At 48.1% G+C, this 13708-nt stretch overlaps 1 protein-coding gene across 2 annotated transcripts; it reads right to left on the reverse strand.

Annotated features, from left to right (window-relative positions):
- Window positions 1-10997: 10997 nt before the first annotated feature.
- Window positions 10998-13501, reverse strand: LOC117722448 (glutathione S-transferase P 2-like). Of its 2 annotated transcripts, none has more exons than XM_034521618.2 (7): window positions 13380-13501; window positions 13204-13239; window positions 12679-12785; window positions 12468-12555; window positions 11607-11710; window positions 11395-11502; window positions 10998-11239 (listed from the first exon to the last, which is right to left on the reverse strand). In XM_034521618.2, coding segments are annotated over exons 1-7 (633 nt in total). In that variant the 5' UTR covers window positions 13381-13501; the 3' UTR covers window positions 10998-11050. The 2 variants fall into 2 exon arrangements, with proteins under 2 accessions (XP_034377509.2, XP_076770893.1); XM_076914778.1 differs by having other exon boundaries at window positions 13151-13239; window positions 13380-13396.
- Window positions 13502-13708: the final 207 nt, after the last annotated feature.

Consider the following 13708-nt stretch of genomic DNA (forward strand, 5'->3'; position numbering starts at 1 on the left):
AACTGAGCTACATGCCCAGCCAGTTTATTTGTATTTAAGGCAGGGCCTTGGGTTGCTCAGGTTGGCCTGGGCGGGGCTCCTGAGCGCTCGTCATCTCCCTGCCTCAGTTTCCCTTGTAGCTAGAACTGTAAGTGTCGCTTGCTGCAACAAGCTCCTTAGATTCTCATCTTTCACTTTTATATGGTATATGAATCTGTTGTTTACTGTTTCAACATTAAGAAAATCATTGATTTATTTATTGTGTCGTGCACAGGAGTGTCACATCATGCTTGGTGACAAATGTATGTGCTGAGCCATCTTGCTGGCCCTTCAACTTTTTTCTTTTTGTCCACTATTTATTCTATTTTATATTCACAACTGACCTTTTTGTGCTTCTGTGTATCTACAGTGTGTGTTCTCTGTGTGTGCATGGTTCTGCAGAAGAGAAGGCTGTTGTATTTGAGGCATCTGGAACTAGTGAGCCTGCGCCCTCTGGTGGACTTGATCAGTCTATTGTTTTACTTTGCCAAAAGAATAGCCTGTGGCTTGGAGAAGGGAGGAGCTGAGTTCCAGAAAAATGAGATGACAGCCAATCTCAAGCAGGGCCTTAGCCCAGAGGTTCTCCTCAAGACCCTTGGGGCAGGGAGGAGGCTTCTGGACTCTAATATGTCAGTCCTAGGGCATTTGAGGAGAGAACATGGATGGGAGAAATTTCCTCTTCCCCCCAGTGCCTCTCCCCAGCAGAGTCTGCAGCCATCTGACTGGGAATGCCTACAGCTGTATTAGGTCAGAAAGTGACAGTGTGATAGCATGACAGTCCTTCCCTAACCATGGCAGTGATAAGGACAAGAATAGTCCCTGGTCCTCCCTTTGTCAATACCTTCAGGCACCCTCAGTCTTAAGCTTCACATCTACACACACACACACACACACACACACACGAATTGCCTGTCTCTAAGAAGTATGTCTGCTCAACAATTCCCCACCTCTTGTTTTTGTTTTAATATTGATTTGTCTTACTTTATAGCATGAGTGTTTTGCCTGCATGTATGTATGTATGGGCACCTCATATCTGATGGTGCTCTTAGAGGTAAAAGGAGAGCGTCAGACCCCCTGGAACTGGAGTTGTGGGTGCTTGTGAGCCACTATGTGGGTGCTGGTCACTGTACCCCGGTTCTCTGAAAGAGCAGCCAGTGCTCTAACCACTGAGCAGTCTCTCCTCGTTTGTTTTCTGAAAACAATTCTCTCTGTAGTTTGCTACTGGAGTTGAGTTTAGTGTGTGCTAGGTCACCACAGAAAGTGAGGGCTCGCACATGGAGGACCTTGGCCATCACCTGCCTCTGTAAAGTTTTGTTGGATCCTTGTTTGTTTGTTTGTTTGTTTACAGACAGGGTTTCTCTGTGTAGCCCTGGCTGTCCTGGAACTCACTCTATAGACCAGACTGGCCTCCAACTCACAGAGCTCTGCCTGTGTCTGCCTCTTGAGTGCTGGGACTAACGGTGTGCTCCAGCACCATCCAGCCATGCTTGTCTTTTACATGCTTGTCTGTTTGCTTTTGTGCAACAGCGGTGGTGGGGGTGGTGAACCCCACAGACAATGTGCTGTCCCAGAGATTAAACATGTGCTGTCTGTCCTGTGCAGAGACTCTGCTGACATTGAGTCATGAGCACCTTTCAGTATCATTTGCTTCACCAGGATGGTCGCTGTGTAGTGCCCCAGAGTGATGTCCAGCACCTGCCAACATGACATCAGGGTCCAGGGGGTGGGAGCTCCAGACATATTCCTGCAGTGGGCTCAGAGGGTACACAAGCAGCTGCAGATACTACCTCACTGCTCAGGGCCACAGAGAAAAGGCTACTGAGCTAGCTCAACACCTTTTCACAGACCATGGTCCCTCAGGGTAAGCGCTTCTCTCAGCAGAATGACAGATCCACTGTTCAGCAATGTGCCAAAGTCATTAAGGCCTCCTAGGAAGCAGAGGGCACCAGGGGAATCATCAGGACTTTTAATATACTTTTCTATTACATTTGTGTATGCGTGCATGAGTGTGTGCGTGCATGTGTATGTGTGTGTTTGTGTGTCTGTGTGTGTTTGTGTGTGTGTGTCTGTGTGTATCTGTATGTGTCTCTGTGTGTGTGTGTGTGCATTTGTATGTGTTTTTGTGTGTTTGTGTGTGCGTTCATGCACTCATGCATGTGTGCATATGTGTGTGAGAATTTGTATGTTTCTGTGTGTTTGTGTGTGTTCATGCACACATACCTGTGTGCATGTGTGTGTTTGTGCGTATGTGTGTGTTTGTTCGTTTGTGTGTATTTGTGTGTGTTCACACAGCACACGTGCATGCATGCATGTGTGTGTGTGTGTGTGTGTACGTGTTTGAGTGTGTGCTCATGCTCATACCACAGCACCTGTGGCGGCAGAGGACAATCCGCTGGAGTTGGTTTTCTCACTTTATCACGTGAGATCCAGAGATAGAATTCACGCCATCAAGCTCATCCCTTTACTCACTGGCCACCTTGATAGCCCAAGGTTCCTCACTGTCACCCTGTGCAAATTAGGCTTTGGTGTAGATGTCTAGCTAGGGAGGCGTTCTAACCCTGTTCTTCTACTTTCACTCACCGCCTCCAAGGGCGTGTTTTAGAGGTGAGGAGGGAAGGGAGGGGATGCAGAGCTGAGCAATGAAGGCAGCAAACACTGCCGTGGTGTCTGCAGTGACTGGCACTATGTGAGGTTCACCGTAGCATAAAATCCTGATTGAAGTGATGGACTAGATGATCACCTTGTCTTTGTAAAGACATCAGTGACAAAGGTTATGGAAGGGAAGCTGAAAGGGGAGGTGCTGTCACTGAGGCCTTCACAAAGTAAGCAGTTGTAAATTAATGTCTGTAGTTTACAATACCAGAAATGAAGAGCTCACTTTTAAGATATGGCCTCACTGTGCCAACCAGATTCAGAGATCTCTGCTTCCTGACAGCTTGGATTAGAGCGTGTCTATATAAATATAAAAAGTATAGGGGCTGGAGAGATGGCTCAGTGGCTAAGAGCATTGACTGCTCTTTCAGAGGTTCTGAGTTCAATTCCCAGCAACTACATGGTGACTCACAACCATCTGCAATGAGGTCTGATGCCTCTTCTGGTGTGTCTGAAGACAGCAATGGTGAATGCATTAAATAAATAAATAATAAATAAATAAATAAATAAATAAAATATATCTTAAAATTGTGTGTGTGTGTGTGTGTGTATAAGTGAGTGTTCACATGTGTATATAGGTATGTGCATGTGATTGCAGTGCCCACAGAGGCCAGAAGAGCACACCAGATCCCTTAGAGCTTGTTACAAGTGGTTGTGAGTACCAAGTTCCAAACGCCAGTCTTCTGTTACAGCATTATGTGGTCCTAACTGCTACACCATCTCTCTTGCCTAAAAGTTTTAGTTTTGTTTGTTCAATTAAATCTTTTATCTTGATTGTGTGTGTCTGTAGGTGGCGCTCTTGTGACCATCAGAAGACAACTTTGTGGAGTCAATTTTCTCTTCTACCTTCGTGTGGGCTCTTGAGATTGAACTCAGGTTGCCAGGCTTGCTCCACAAGCCCCCTTACCAACAAAACCACCTTGCCAGCCCTGCTTGTGTCTTGGGTATGTGCCTGTGATCAGTCTCAGGGACTTGGGCATGCTAGGTTATTACTCTACTACTGAACTGTCGCCAATGATATGATGATTGTTAGTTTTGGATACATTGTTTGTTTGTTTTCAGAGACAGGGTCTATGTACCTCAGGCTGGCCTTGAACTAATGACTCTTCTCTCTCAGCTTCCCATATCCTAGGATTGCAGGCACGTTTTACTTACTACCGAGTCCAATTTTGTGTAGTAGTTGTTTTTCTTTTTCTTTTTTTTTTCTTTTCTTTTTTTTTTTTTTGGGGTTTTTTTGTTTTTTTTGTTTGTTTGTTTTTTTTTTTGTTTTTTTCTAGACAGGGTTTCTCTGTGTAGTCCTGGCTGTCCTGGAACTCACTCTGTAGACCAGGCTGGCCTCGAACTCAGAAATCCGCCTGCCTCTGCCTCCCAAGTGCTGGGATTAAAGGCGTGCGCCACCACCACCCGGCTAGTAGTTGTTTTTCAAAACAGGGTTTCTTTTTGTAGCCTTAGCTGTCCTGGAGGATTTTTTTTTTTTTTTTTTTTTTTTTTTTTTTTTTTTTTTTTTTTTTTTTTTTTTTTTTTGGATAGTTGAGAAAGCAAGACTCTATAAAGAGGGCAACGTGGTTACTGTAATCTCATTTCCAAAATAGAGAAACCAAAAATAGTGCAGTACTCCCTCAGGGGGGTTGGCAGACGAAGATGCTGCTCAGGAAGCAGATCAACACAGACTGCTCCAAGCAGACAGGTTACAAAGCAGTAATAAAAAGTAAACCAGTGTCTCAAAAACCCAGTCAACCAGCCAGCCAGCCAGAGTAAACCACTGGAAAGCAGCTCTAAGAGTTAAAATGTTGACCACCAGGGGGCGCGGGCGTGCAGAGGCTGAGGCCGAGAGTCGCTCGGCCTGTTTACCAGACCTCCTGAGTATTTTAATGTTTTTGAAGAATCATGCTAATATTCTGCCAACAGAATTCTATTGTTTGACGTTTGCATCTTGCAGGCTCTTATGGCCACAGTTGTCGGTGACAATTGTGAGCCACATCTTCCTAGCCATAGCGATTCTTCAGAGATGAACTTGACCCACAGAGCCCTGACAATGAGGCTGCTCCAGAACACATATTGCCATGCCAGAAAGCAGTGACTCTGGACTGGCACCACTAGATCCAAGAAAACCTCTTAATGATATGTCCATATTTGCCATGCTGAAGTAATCACTCTGCCCAAGAATGGAGTCACACAGGCTATCACAAAGCTTTGGTATGGGACAAGGCAATAGCCTTGCAAGGCTCACCAAGAAGGCAGGCATGCAATTGTGTGAGCTGATTTCCAGTCTGGTTCTCCACTGAGGTCTATAGTATTCTATGGGCTGCTGGGCAAAGGGTGTTGGCTATAAAGCATGTGCTGGCAGAGCAGTGAAGCACACCGCAGTCAGGAGTTTCCACACTGGCGATCACTCTTGTTAGGAAAATAAAGGATGGGGTGAGGAGCAGCAGTGGGGTATTTGTACAGCAAGTATGAGGCCCAGGGCTCCACCTCTAATGTCACATTAAAAAGAGGAGGAGGAGGAGGAGGAGGAGGAGGAAGAGGAGGAGGAAGAAGATGAAGAAAAAGAAGAAGAAAAAGAAGGAGGAGGAGGAGAAGAAGAGGAAGGAAGGAAGAAGGAAAGAAAAGAAAGAAGGAAAGAAGAAAATGGAAAGGAAGAGGAGGGGAGGAGGGAGAAAGTGGGAAGGAAGAGAAGAGAAGGGACGGGAAGAAAGGTTAAAGGTGAAGAATGCAGTAGGTCAGAGAGCAGGCATTAGACTCACCTACAGCCTGTGATCCTGAACTACATGCCTCCATGAGACAACACATCTAAAATACTCAACGCAGGGCCTGGACACATTATACATCACCAGCAAATGACTAAAAGCAAATTCTATGAATCAAAATTCTGACCTGAGCCATCAGCTTTTATGTCATTTCGGCCCTTTGAGAGATCAGAGCTCTGCTCGTTAGGCCGTTCCCTACATGCACGGCTTTGCTGGTATTCACCTACGATTTTGTTTGTTTCATTTTTGTGACTCTTCTTTTTATCTTTCTTTTTTCTTTCTCCTCTCTCTCTCTCTCTCTCTCTCTCTCTCTCTCTCTCTCTCTGTCTTTCTTTCTTTTTTCCCTAGAGCTCTCCTGTAATTCAAGTTGGCCTTGAACTCTGTATATACCTCAAGCTGGCCTCAAACTCATGGTCCTCCTGGATCAACCTGCCAAGTGCTATGATTACAATCAAATGCTACTGTGCTGGACTTGACAGCCCTTTTATTATTTTTAAGAAGCAGAATTTAAAAAAAAAAAAACAACAAGGAAGTCTATGAAAAGTTTCCTCTTCAGAGGCTGATAAAACCCCTAAGGTTTCCTACTTCTCTGTTGTGTGTGTTTGTGTGTGTGCGCGCACGCACGCACGCACGCACAGGCATTTGTGTGCTTGTGTGTGGAGGCAGGAGGCTGATGCACTGTACTTCCTCTGTTGCTGTCTACCTTCTTTTTTGAGGCAGAGTCTCTCCATGAACCTAGAGGTTACTGATTTGTCAACATGTGCTGGCCAGCGAGCTCCAGGGTTCCTTCTGTCTCAGCACCAGATGACAGGTGTGTGCTACCATGTCTGGCTTTTTACATAGATACTGGGGATTTGGACTCAGGTCCTTGTGTCTGTGTGGCAAACACTTTACTGACTGACTTAACTCTGCAGCCCTTTCCTCTTGTTCACACACTGGGTTCTATATGAACCAGATAAAATCAGATTCAGTGACCCAGCCTTCCAATAATGCACTTTAAATACTAGAATAATAGAAGCTTAAACAATTTCTTCACCCAATCACAAGTGTAGGGTCATCAGGGTGGGCTAGTGTACACCTCACAAATGTTACAAACCCAGGTCTGTTGTCCATGTCACAACAATGGTTACCTGCATATTCCAACCCCTGGGATGGGAGGAGGTGTCCTCTATACCCCCCATTCTAAGGAGGCAAATTCTAGGGCTGACAAAGCCAATGGTAAAATATTACATATGCCTGTTTTCCCATGATTTAGGAGGCTGGGGCAGGAATTCAAGGCTAGCCTGGGCTATACATGTAGATCCTATTTTAACATTTATCAACAGATAACCTGAGCCTATAGAGTGTGGTGTGGAAATTCTGACTTCCAATTGACAAAGATGTCTAGTGATTATCACACAAAAGGTGAACAGGGAGGTGTCAGTGTTGTTAATCTCCCCAAGGTTGATTTATAGTCCACTCATTATTTAAGGAATGGAGGGAAAGCAGGTGGAGGATACCATGTTATCTTCTTAGGGTTTTACTGCTGTGACTAGACACCATGACCAAGGCAACTCTTATAAGGACAATGTTTAACTGGGGCTGGCTTACATGTTCAGAGGTTCAGTCCATTACCATTAAGGCAGGAACATGGCAGCATCCAGGCAGGCATGGTGCAGGAGGAGCTGAGAGTTCTACATCTTCATCTGAAGGCTGCTAGCAGAATACTGGCTTCCGGGCAGCTAGGATGAGGGTCTTAAAGCCCACACCCACGGTGCCACGCCTACTCCAAAAGGCCACACCTTCTAATAGTGCCACTCCCAGGGTCGAGTATAGATTAACCATCACACATTCCATAGGTATGTTCTTCCAGGGATGTTTTATCTGTCTGCTTCTGGTGGTCCCTGACTCTGTGAGGTCACAGTACAAGGTCCAAAGTCTTCATTCAGTAGCACAGCACATCCATAGCATTGTAAGACCCTGGGATCCATCCTCAGCAACACACACACACAATTCCTTCCTCTATGATGGGTTTATAGCCTTTTTTTTTTTTTTTAATAGGCCAGTGAACTTCAGGGATCTACTGTCTCATCTCCCACCTCATGTGCTGGGATTATAGCACATAGCTGCCACATTCAGCTTTTTCATGGATGCATGGGCTCTGGGAGTGGAGCCCAGGTCCTCCAGAGTCCTGGAACTCACTATGTAGATCAGATTAACCTCAAACTCACAGAGATTCATGACCACTGCCTCCTGAGTATTGGGATTAAAGGTGTGCACCAGCATGCTTGGCCCAGGTCCTCATTCTGGTTTTTGGATTTTTGTTTGTTTGTTTGTTTGTTTGTTTTGTTTTTAGATTTATTTATTTATCATGTATACAGCATTCTGCCTGCATGTATGCTGGCAGGGCAGAAGAGGGCACCAGATCTCATTATAGATGGTTGTGAGCCACCATGTGGCTCAGGACCTCTGGAAGAGCAACCAATGCTCTTAAACTCTGAGCCATCTCTCCAGCCCCCAGGTCCTCATTCAAACAAAGCAAGGACTTTACCAACCATCCAGGGCTCCATGTTTTGAGGAGAAAATTGTCAAAGGATTTGTGGACATATTTTGAATCTATCAATCTCTCTTAGCCAAGGGCATACAAGTTGCTTGCGCTCTCTCTCTCTCCTTCCTCTTCCTCCCCTCCTCCTTTCCTCCTCTTCTTTTTGTATTTTTGTTTTGTTTTGTTTTGAGACAGGGTTTCTCTGCAGCCCTGACTGTCCTGGAACTCACTCTGTAGACCAGATTGGCCTTTATCTCAGAGATGGCCCTGCCTGCCTATGTCTCCCGAGTTCTGAGGTTAAAGGTGTGCACCATTTGCTTGGCACAAATTGTATTTTCAGAGGGTTTGTGGTTTGCATGACCAACCAGAAGATGGATAGATGGATGGAGTGAAGTTAGCTTCTCAAACCTGATACCAAGAACCTAAAAATCTCCCTCATCCTGCTCTGGTGGTGAATCGAGGAGAGACAGAGACACAGAGACACAGAGACACAGCGACAGAAAGATGGAGAGACAGACACAGAGTGGCACACACATGCAAACACACACACACACACAGAGAGAGAGAGAGAGAGAGAGAGAGAGAGAGAGAGAGAGAGAGAGAAGGGAGAGGGAGAGAGAGATGTACATATATGTGACCAGAATGAAGCCACCCTACCCACACCTCAGAGGAAGCTTCCTAGCTTCCTCTCTCAGAAGAGGCTCCACCTCAGAGGAGGGTGAAAAAAGGGACGTGGCAGGGTGTTCCTGGCCTCTGATCAACTGTGCCAATGAGGAGGGGTAGTCTGTCAGAGATGGACTCAGATTGGCTCAGTTCTTTGTTCCATAACTACAGCCGAGCTAGCCTTGGGTCACATGTTAGTCCTGCATCTAAAAGACAAGACCTGGCATAGGGAAAGGGAAGGAAGAGATGCCCAGGCGGTTGCCAGGTTGGAACTGGGCAGCCATCCCAATGTGTATGTGACTGTTGCTTTGGCTGAATTTACAGCCAAAGGTCAGAGTTGCCTATTTTTGGAACAGCAGGAAAGAGCATCTGCTTCAGACTTGCAAAATGGTAACTTTCCACAAAAACAGCCCAGGCAGATCAGTGGGATGGCCTCTAGCCTCCTGCACCTGAACTCTGTAGCAGAGGCCACTGCCTCACGTGGTCTGGTGGCCATACTTCTAAGATGAAAGCACTCCCAAGAGCAAATGTCTTCCTGTCATTTTCTCTCCTGCTCTGACAAAAACTAGGGTCACGTCAGGGTCAGCTGAGTGGAAACAACAAAGATTGTGCCTGTGGACCCAGGGCAGCATCTCTGCCTTGTTGCAGAAAATAACCATGCAGGCATGCAAAACAAAGGTCCTCCCTCAGCCTCTGTCTAAAGTTGGCAGAGGAATGTTCAGAGTTCAGGGGTGGGGGTGGGTTTGTTGTGGAACAAAGAAGCACTGGGCAGTTTTGGGGACTGCAATTTCCATGAGTAGAGTAAGGAGAGACTTTTGGTTGGAGTTCACCCCAGCTTCACTCCCCAGGTATATAGAACAGATGCACAGCCTTCCTAGCCCAGACACAAATACCCAGACTGCCCAAGTTTGGATGTAATCCCAAATTTCTACCACTTGACTTCAGCCTGAGTATTTAATATGTAACTACTATATATGTGTTAAGTACTCACTGCACTTGTCCAGAGAACATGCAGAAGTTTCTGGGGATGTTTGGGGAAGAATGCAGGCTTAGTATCTATCTGTGTGGGTGCAAATTCCAGCTCTGGTCTCAGCGTGAGAAAGAACAGGCCCAGAGGGGGTCAGCTATGTTTCCATGGGACCAACACACAGGTAAGAGCAGCTTGGAGAGTCCTGGTGGCACATCTGAGTCCCCTCAGGGTACGAAGAGTCTCAGGACACTCTCGAGGAAGGAGGTGAAGCAACTCTGGAAGATGGTGGAAAATTCCCATAGACTTCCTGCCTGTAGGACATAGCTGAGGAGTGCAACTCAAGGGCTAAGCCCTGATCCCAAGACTGAACCCTGATCCCTGAACTAAGCCCTGCTCCCAGGTCTGAACTCTAATCCTTGGTCCTAGTCCTGATCCCTGAGCTGAATCCTGATTTCAGTCCTAAGACTGGCTCTTCATGGTGAGCACTGACCCCTGGGTTAAACCTATTCCCTGAGCTGATGATCCCTGATCTCAGGTTGGAGACCTGATCCTCAGGCTGATCCCTGATCCCTTCTCATTTCTCAGCCCTCTCAATCCTAGGAGGGCTATAAAAGACAAACCTTTTGGGAGAATGAGGCCAGTCCCCTTGAATCTGCTATTTTTTCCTCTATCCCAAGCAGCAGCTAGCTAGTGCTTTTAACCTGGCTACAAAAGACTGCTCCACCTCCCCAGCTGGAGAGCAGATCCAGCCGGCCAGTCTCCAAATGCTCCCACTTTGAAAACAGCAGGGAGCCCCTCAAGCTGCAGGCCTGCCTTGGGACCCTTGCGCTAGGGACTTGCTGATTGCTTGCATGTGGGACAGGAGAATCTAACTGTTCACAGCCTCAGATGACACATGAGAATTGGCCACATGCCTGCACATGTGACACACTCCTGTCACACATGTGTCACTCCTGAGGGTAAGTGTCTGCCCAGAATGAGTTCACCAAACAAGGTAGCAACTAGCTGATACCCTTAGGACTATCTGTATTTTTCTTGGATGAAGAAACCCTGTAGGGTTAAAGGTCAATCACCTCCCTGCAGGAAGTCCTCTAGTGGGACCTGGAGGTTTAGAGCCCCAAAGGCCCTCTTTCCTGGCAGCTCTGGGCCTGATATTTTAGCAAGGGTGTCAACCCTGTAGAGGGTCCCAACCCTGTAGAGGGTCCCCAGCGTCTTTGTCCTTGCCCCTTAAGCCCACAGTACAGCTTCCTTCCATTGGTGTTTTGTTTTGTGTTTTTGCTTTTCTTTCTTTCTTTTTTTTTATTTTAGACAGGCCCTAACTGTCCTGGAACTCACTTTGTGGACCAGGCTGACCTTGAACCCACAGAGATCCTCTTGCTTCTGCCTCCCAAGTGCTGAGATTGAAGGTGTGCCATGCACCAGCTTGTGCCATCATTTTTATTGTGCTGGGGTGGTGTTTGGGGGAGGCATGTGGGTTCACATCTTTATGCAAGCAGCAAGGACACGGTTCACATGCTCAGGAGACTTCAGGAAGGCCTTGAGTTTGGGTCGGGCTTTGAGGCGTGCCACATAGGCGGAGAACAGGGGGAAGTCATTCAGGTAACCAGGGAACAGGACTTCCAGGTTCAGAAGCACGTCTAGCAGGCGGTAGTCAGCAAAGGAGATCTAAGGGACGAGGGGGTGACAGGGCTTGAACTGAGGCAGGATGGAGCAAAACACTGGATGCTTCCTGCTTCTGCCTCTGTATCTGGCCTCAGTTTACCCTTCTGGGAAAAGATCTGACAATGAGTAGGTTGGGAAAGACCTGACCCAGTGCTTACCTGATCACCAACGATGAAGGACTGGCCACCTTTGTTCTGGGCCAGGAGAGTTTCAAATGGCTTCAGGTGTCCTGGAAGCTCCTTCAGACACTGGTCCTTGCCCCCCTTCTGTGGTCAGAAGTGATCTCAGTGGGGGACGTGCAGCCAGACTGATAAAGTGATTTCCCTTTCCTGACCACCCCACTTGGCACTAGCCTGTGGCCCCTACATACATAGATATGGAGATACTGCCGGGCAATGCGCCTAAACACGTCTTCCAGTCCGTCGTTCACCATGTCCACCAGGGCTGCCTCTTGTTGGTTTTTGCCATAGAGCCCTGGGTCAGCAGGCAGGCAGCAGGCTCAGGTTCTGTACTCTTTCCTACATGCTCACTCAGATTCAGCCTGGGCCTGCAGGACCCTACTCTCTAACCTTGCTTTGGAGCTCTTCCCTGACTACCTCAGCCAAGTCCCACCTTCACAGGGGAAGAGCCTACCAACTCCCAGGGCCATAACCAACTGAAGCCCAGGCCTGCTTTTTGGGTCACACCTGCCATCTGGATCTGTCACACCAAGGGAAGACAAAGGCTCTGGCTTGTACCTCCCCTAGAACAAGCTGTCTGCCCATCTACCTCAGATTACTATGGTGGTGTGGGGCTCCAGGCACCGTCTCCTAACCAGACCCAGAGAGAGAACAGCTTGCCTCCACCACAGTCCTGCCATTCTTCAAACAGGCGGAGGCCGCCTCACTGTGACTTTGAGTTTCCCAGACTCAGGTATAGCCAAGTTAGAAAGACAAGAACAGGAAGGTCTACTGGGAAGTCTCTAGCCCCACCACACTGTCACACATAGAAAGTCGTAGCCTCTCGTGAGATGTCATTAGAAAAGTGATACAAGTTGAAACTCACAGCTCCTCGATGTGCAGACAGCAGACAGCCCAGCACCACACCGGGAGCCTTCTGACACCTGGGCCCTGCACCATCCTCTAGGGTAACCCACTTGCCCTCCAGCCAGGTGGGACATTGGTAGCATAGGTGAGGCAATTCAAAGCCCCATCTGTCAGGTAGGTCTTTCAGGGCTGGGCTTCGGACTCACCGAAGGAGCGGCCCAGGTGCCGTAGGATGGCATTGGACTGGTACAGAGTGAGCTCTCCATCCTGGAACTTAGGGATCTGCCCAAACAGCTGGCAGAAGACCTCTCTGTAAGGGGTTCTGAACCTGCCTGCCCCCAGCCCTAGACACAGCACCTCAAGGCTGTGCCCCAACCTCATCCCCACGGGGAGGGTTAGAGAGAGACAATCACTCACACAGGAAGCCTTGAATGTTCCTTGCTCCCAAACATCCAAGGTCACCACCTCCTCCTTCCAGGTCTGGCCCTGGTCAGCTAACAGCATGCGCATAACCTCGCAGCGCCCTGTATTGGGGTGCAGGACGAGGATGAGGTGACAGCGAAGAGACCTACCCTCAGAACATCCTGGGAGAGTTTGGGAGGGTGGAAAGTTGACAAGAGGACTAAACTAGCTTGGGAGCCTCGTAGTGAGGGGAGAAATGTGGTGGTAGAGACCGTGTCCTAACAGGATCTTAGAAAGCAGAAGACCCAGCCCCACCACGGCACTGGGAAGGTAGGAAAAGTGACAATGCAGCTACCTACGGAGGCTAAGAGGGCAGTCTTGACCCCACCAACCACAATTGTAGTCCCGCCCCAGGTTTCGGTCCCGCCCCCAACATGGTCTTGGCCATGCCACTCCGACTCCTCTGTTGGGGATTCCCAGAAGTGACCCAGAAGACTGTTATTGCTTGTGCCCTTCATCTTGAAAGCGCTGAGACCACACCTCGGGAGGGGAAATAGAAGATGGTGTAAGGTGGCACTAGGAGAGATAGACAAAAAGTACGATGAAGGAGGACCTTGCCCGGGCTGCAGGGCCAAGGGGTAGGTAGAAGTGGGGGTGGGGTGGGGGGAATGGAGGTGTAACAATGACCCCGACCTCACCTCCAGGTTTCTACTTACTGTTGGGCAGATGCAGTGTGGTGCAAGCTCAACAGGAAGAGAGGAAGTGACCCAGGCCTTATATTGACAGCGAGGCTCCACCCCCTCAGACATCCCACGCTGCCCCAGAAATATGCCACCTTTTGGTGTTCAGTGTAACAGGTTTCTGGCAGACGTGGTGGGGCAAGGCAGGGCAGAGTCACCTTTATATCTGCGGTGCTTGCTGTACTCTACTGGAGCTTTGCAAGAGGCACGCATGGTAAACCTCATAACTTAACAGGCCCAACCCACGTGGTTTCTTGTGTCCTCAGGGATTTGGACAGTGCCTTACATGCATGAAGGTCTCCAGC

This window comes from Arvicanthis niloticus, chromosome 1 (assembly GCF_011762505.2).
Source record: "Arvicanthis niloticus isolate mArvNil1 chromosome 1, mArvNil1.pat.X, whole genome shotgun sequence".
Taxonomy (NCBI): Eukaryota; Metazoa; Chordata; class Mammalia; order Rodentia; family Muridae; genus Arvicanthis; species Arvicanthis niloticus.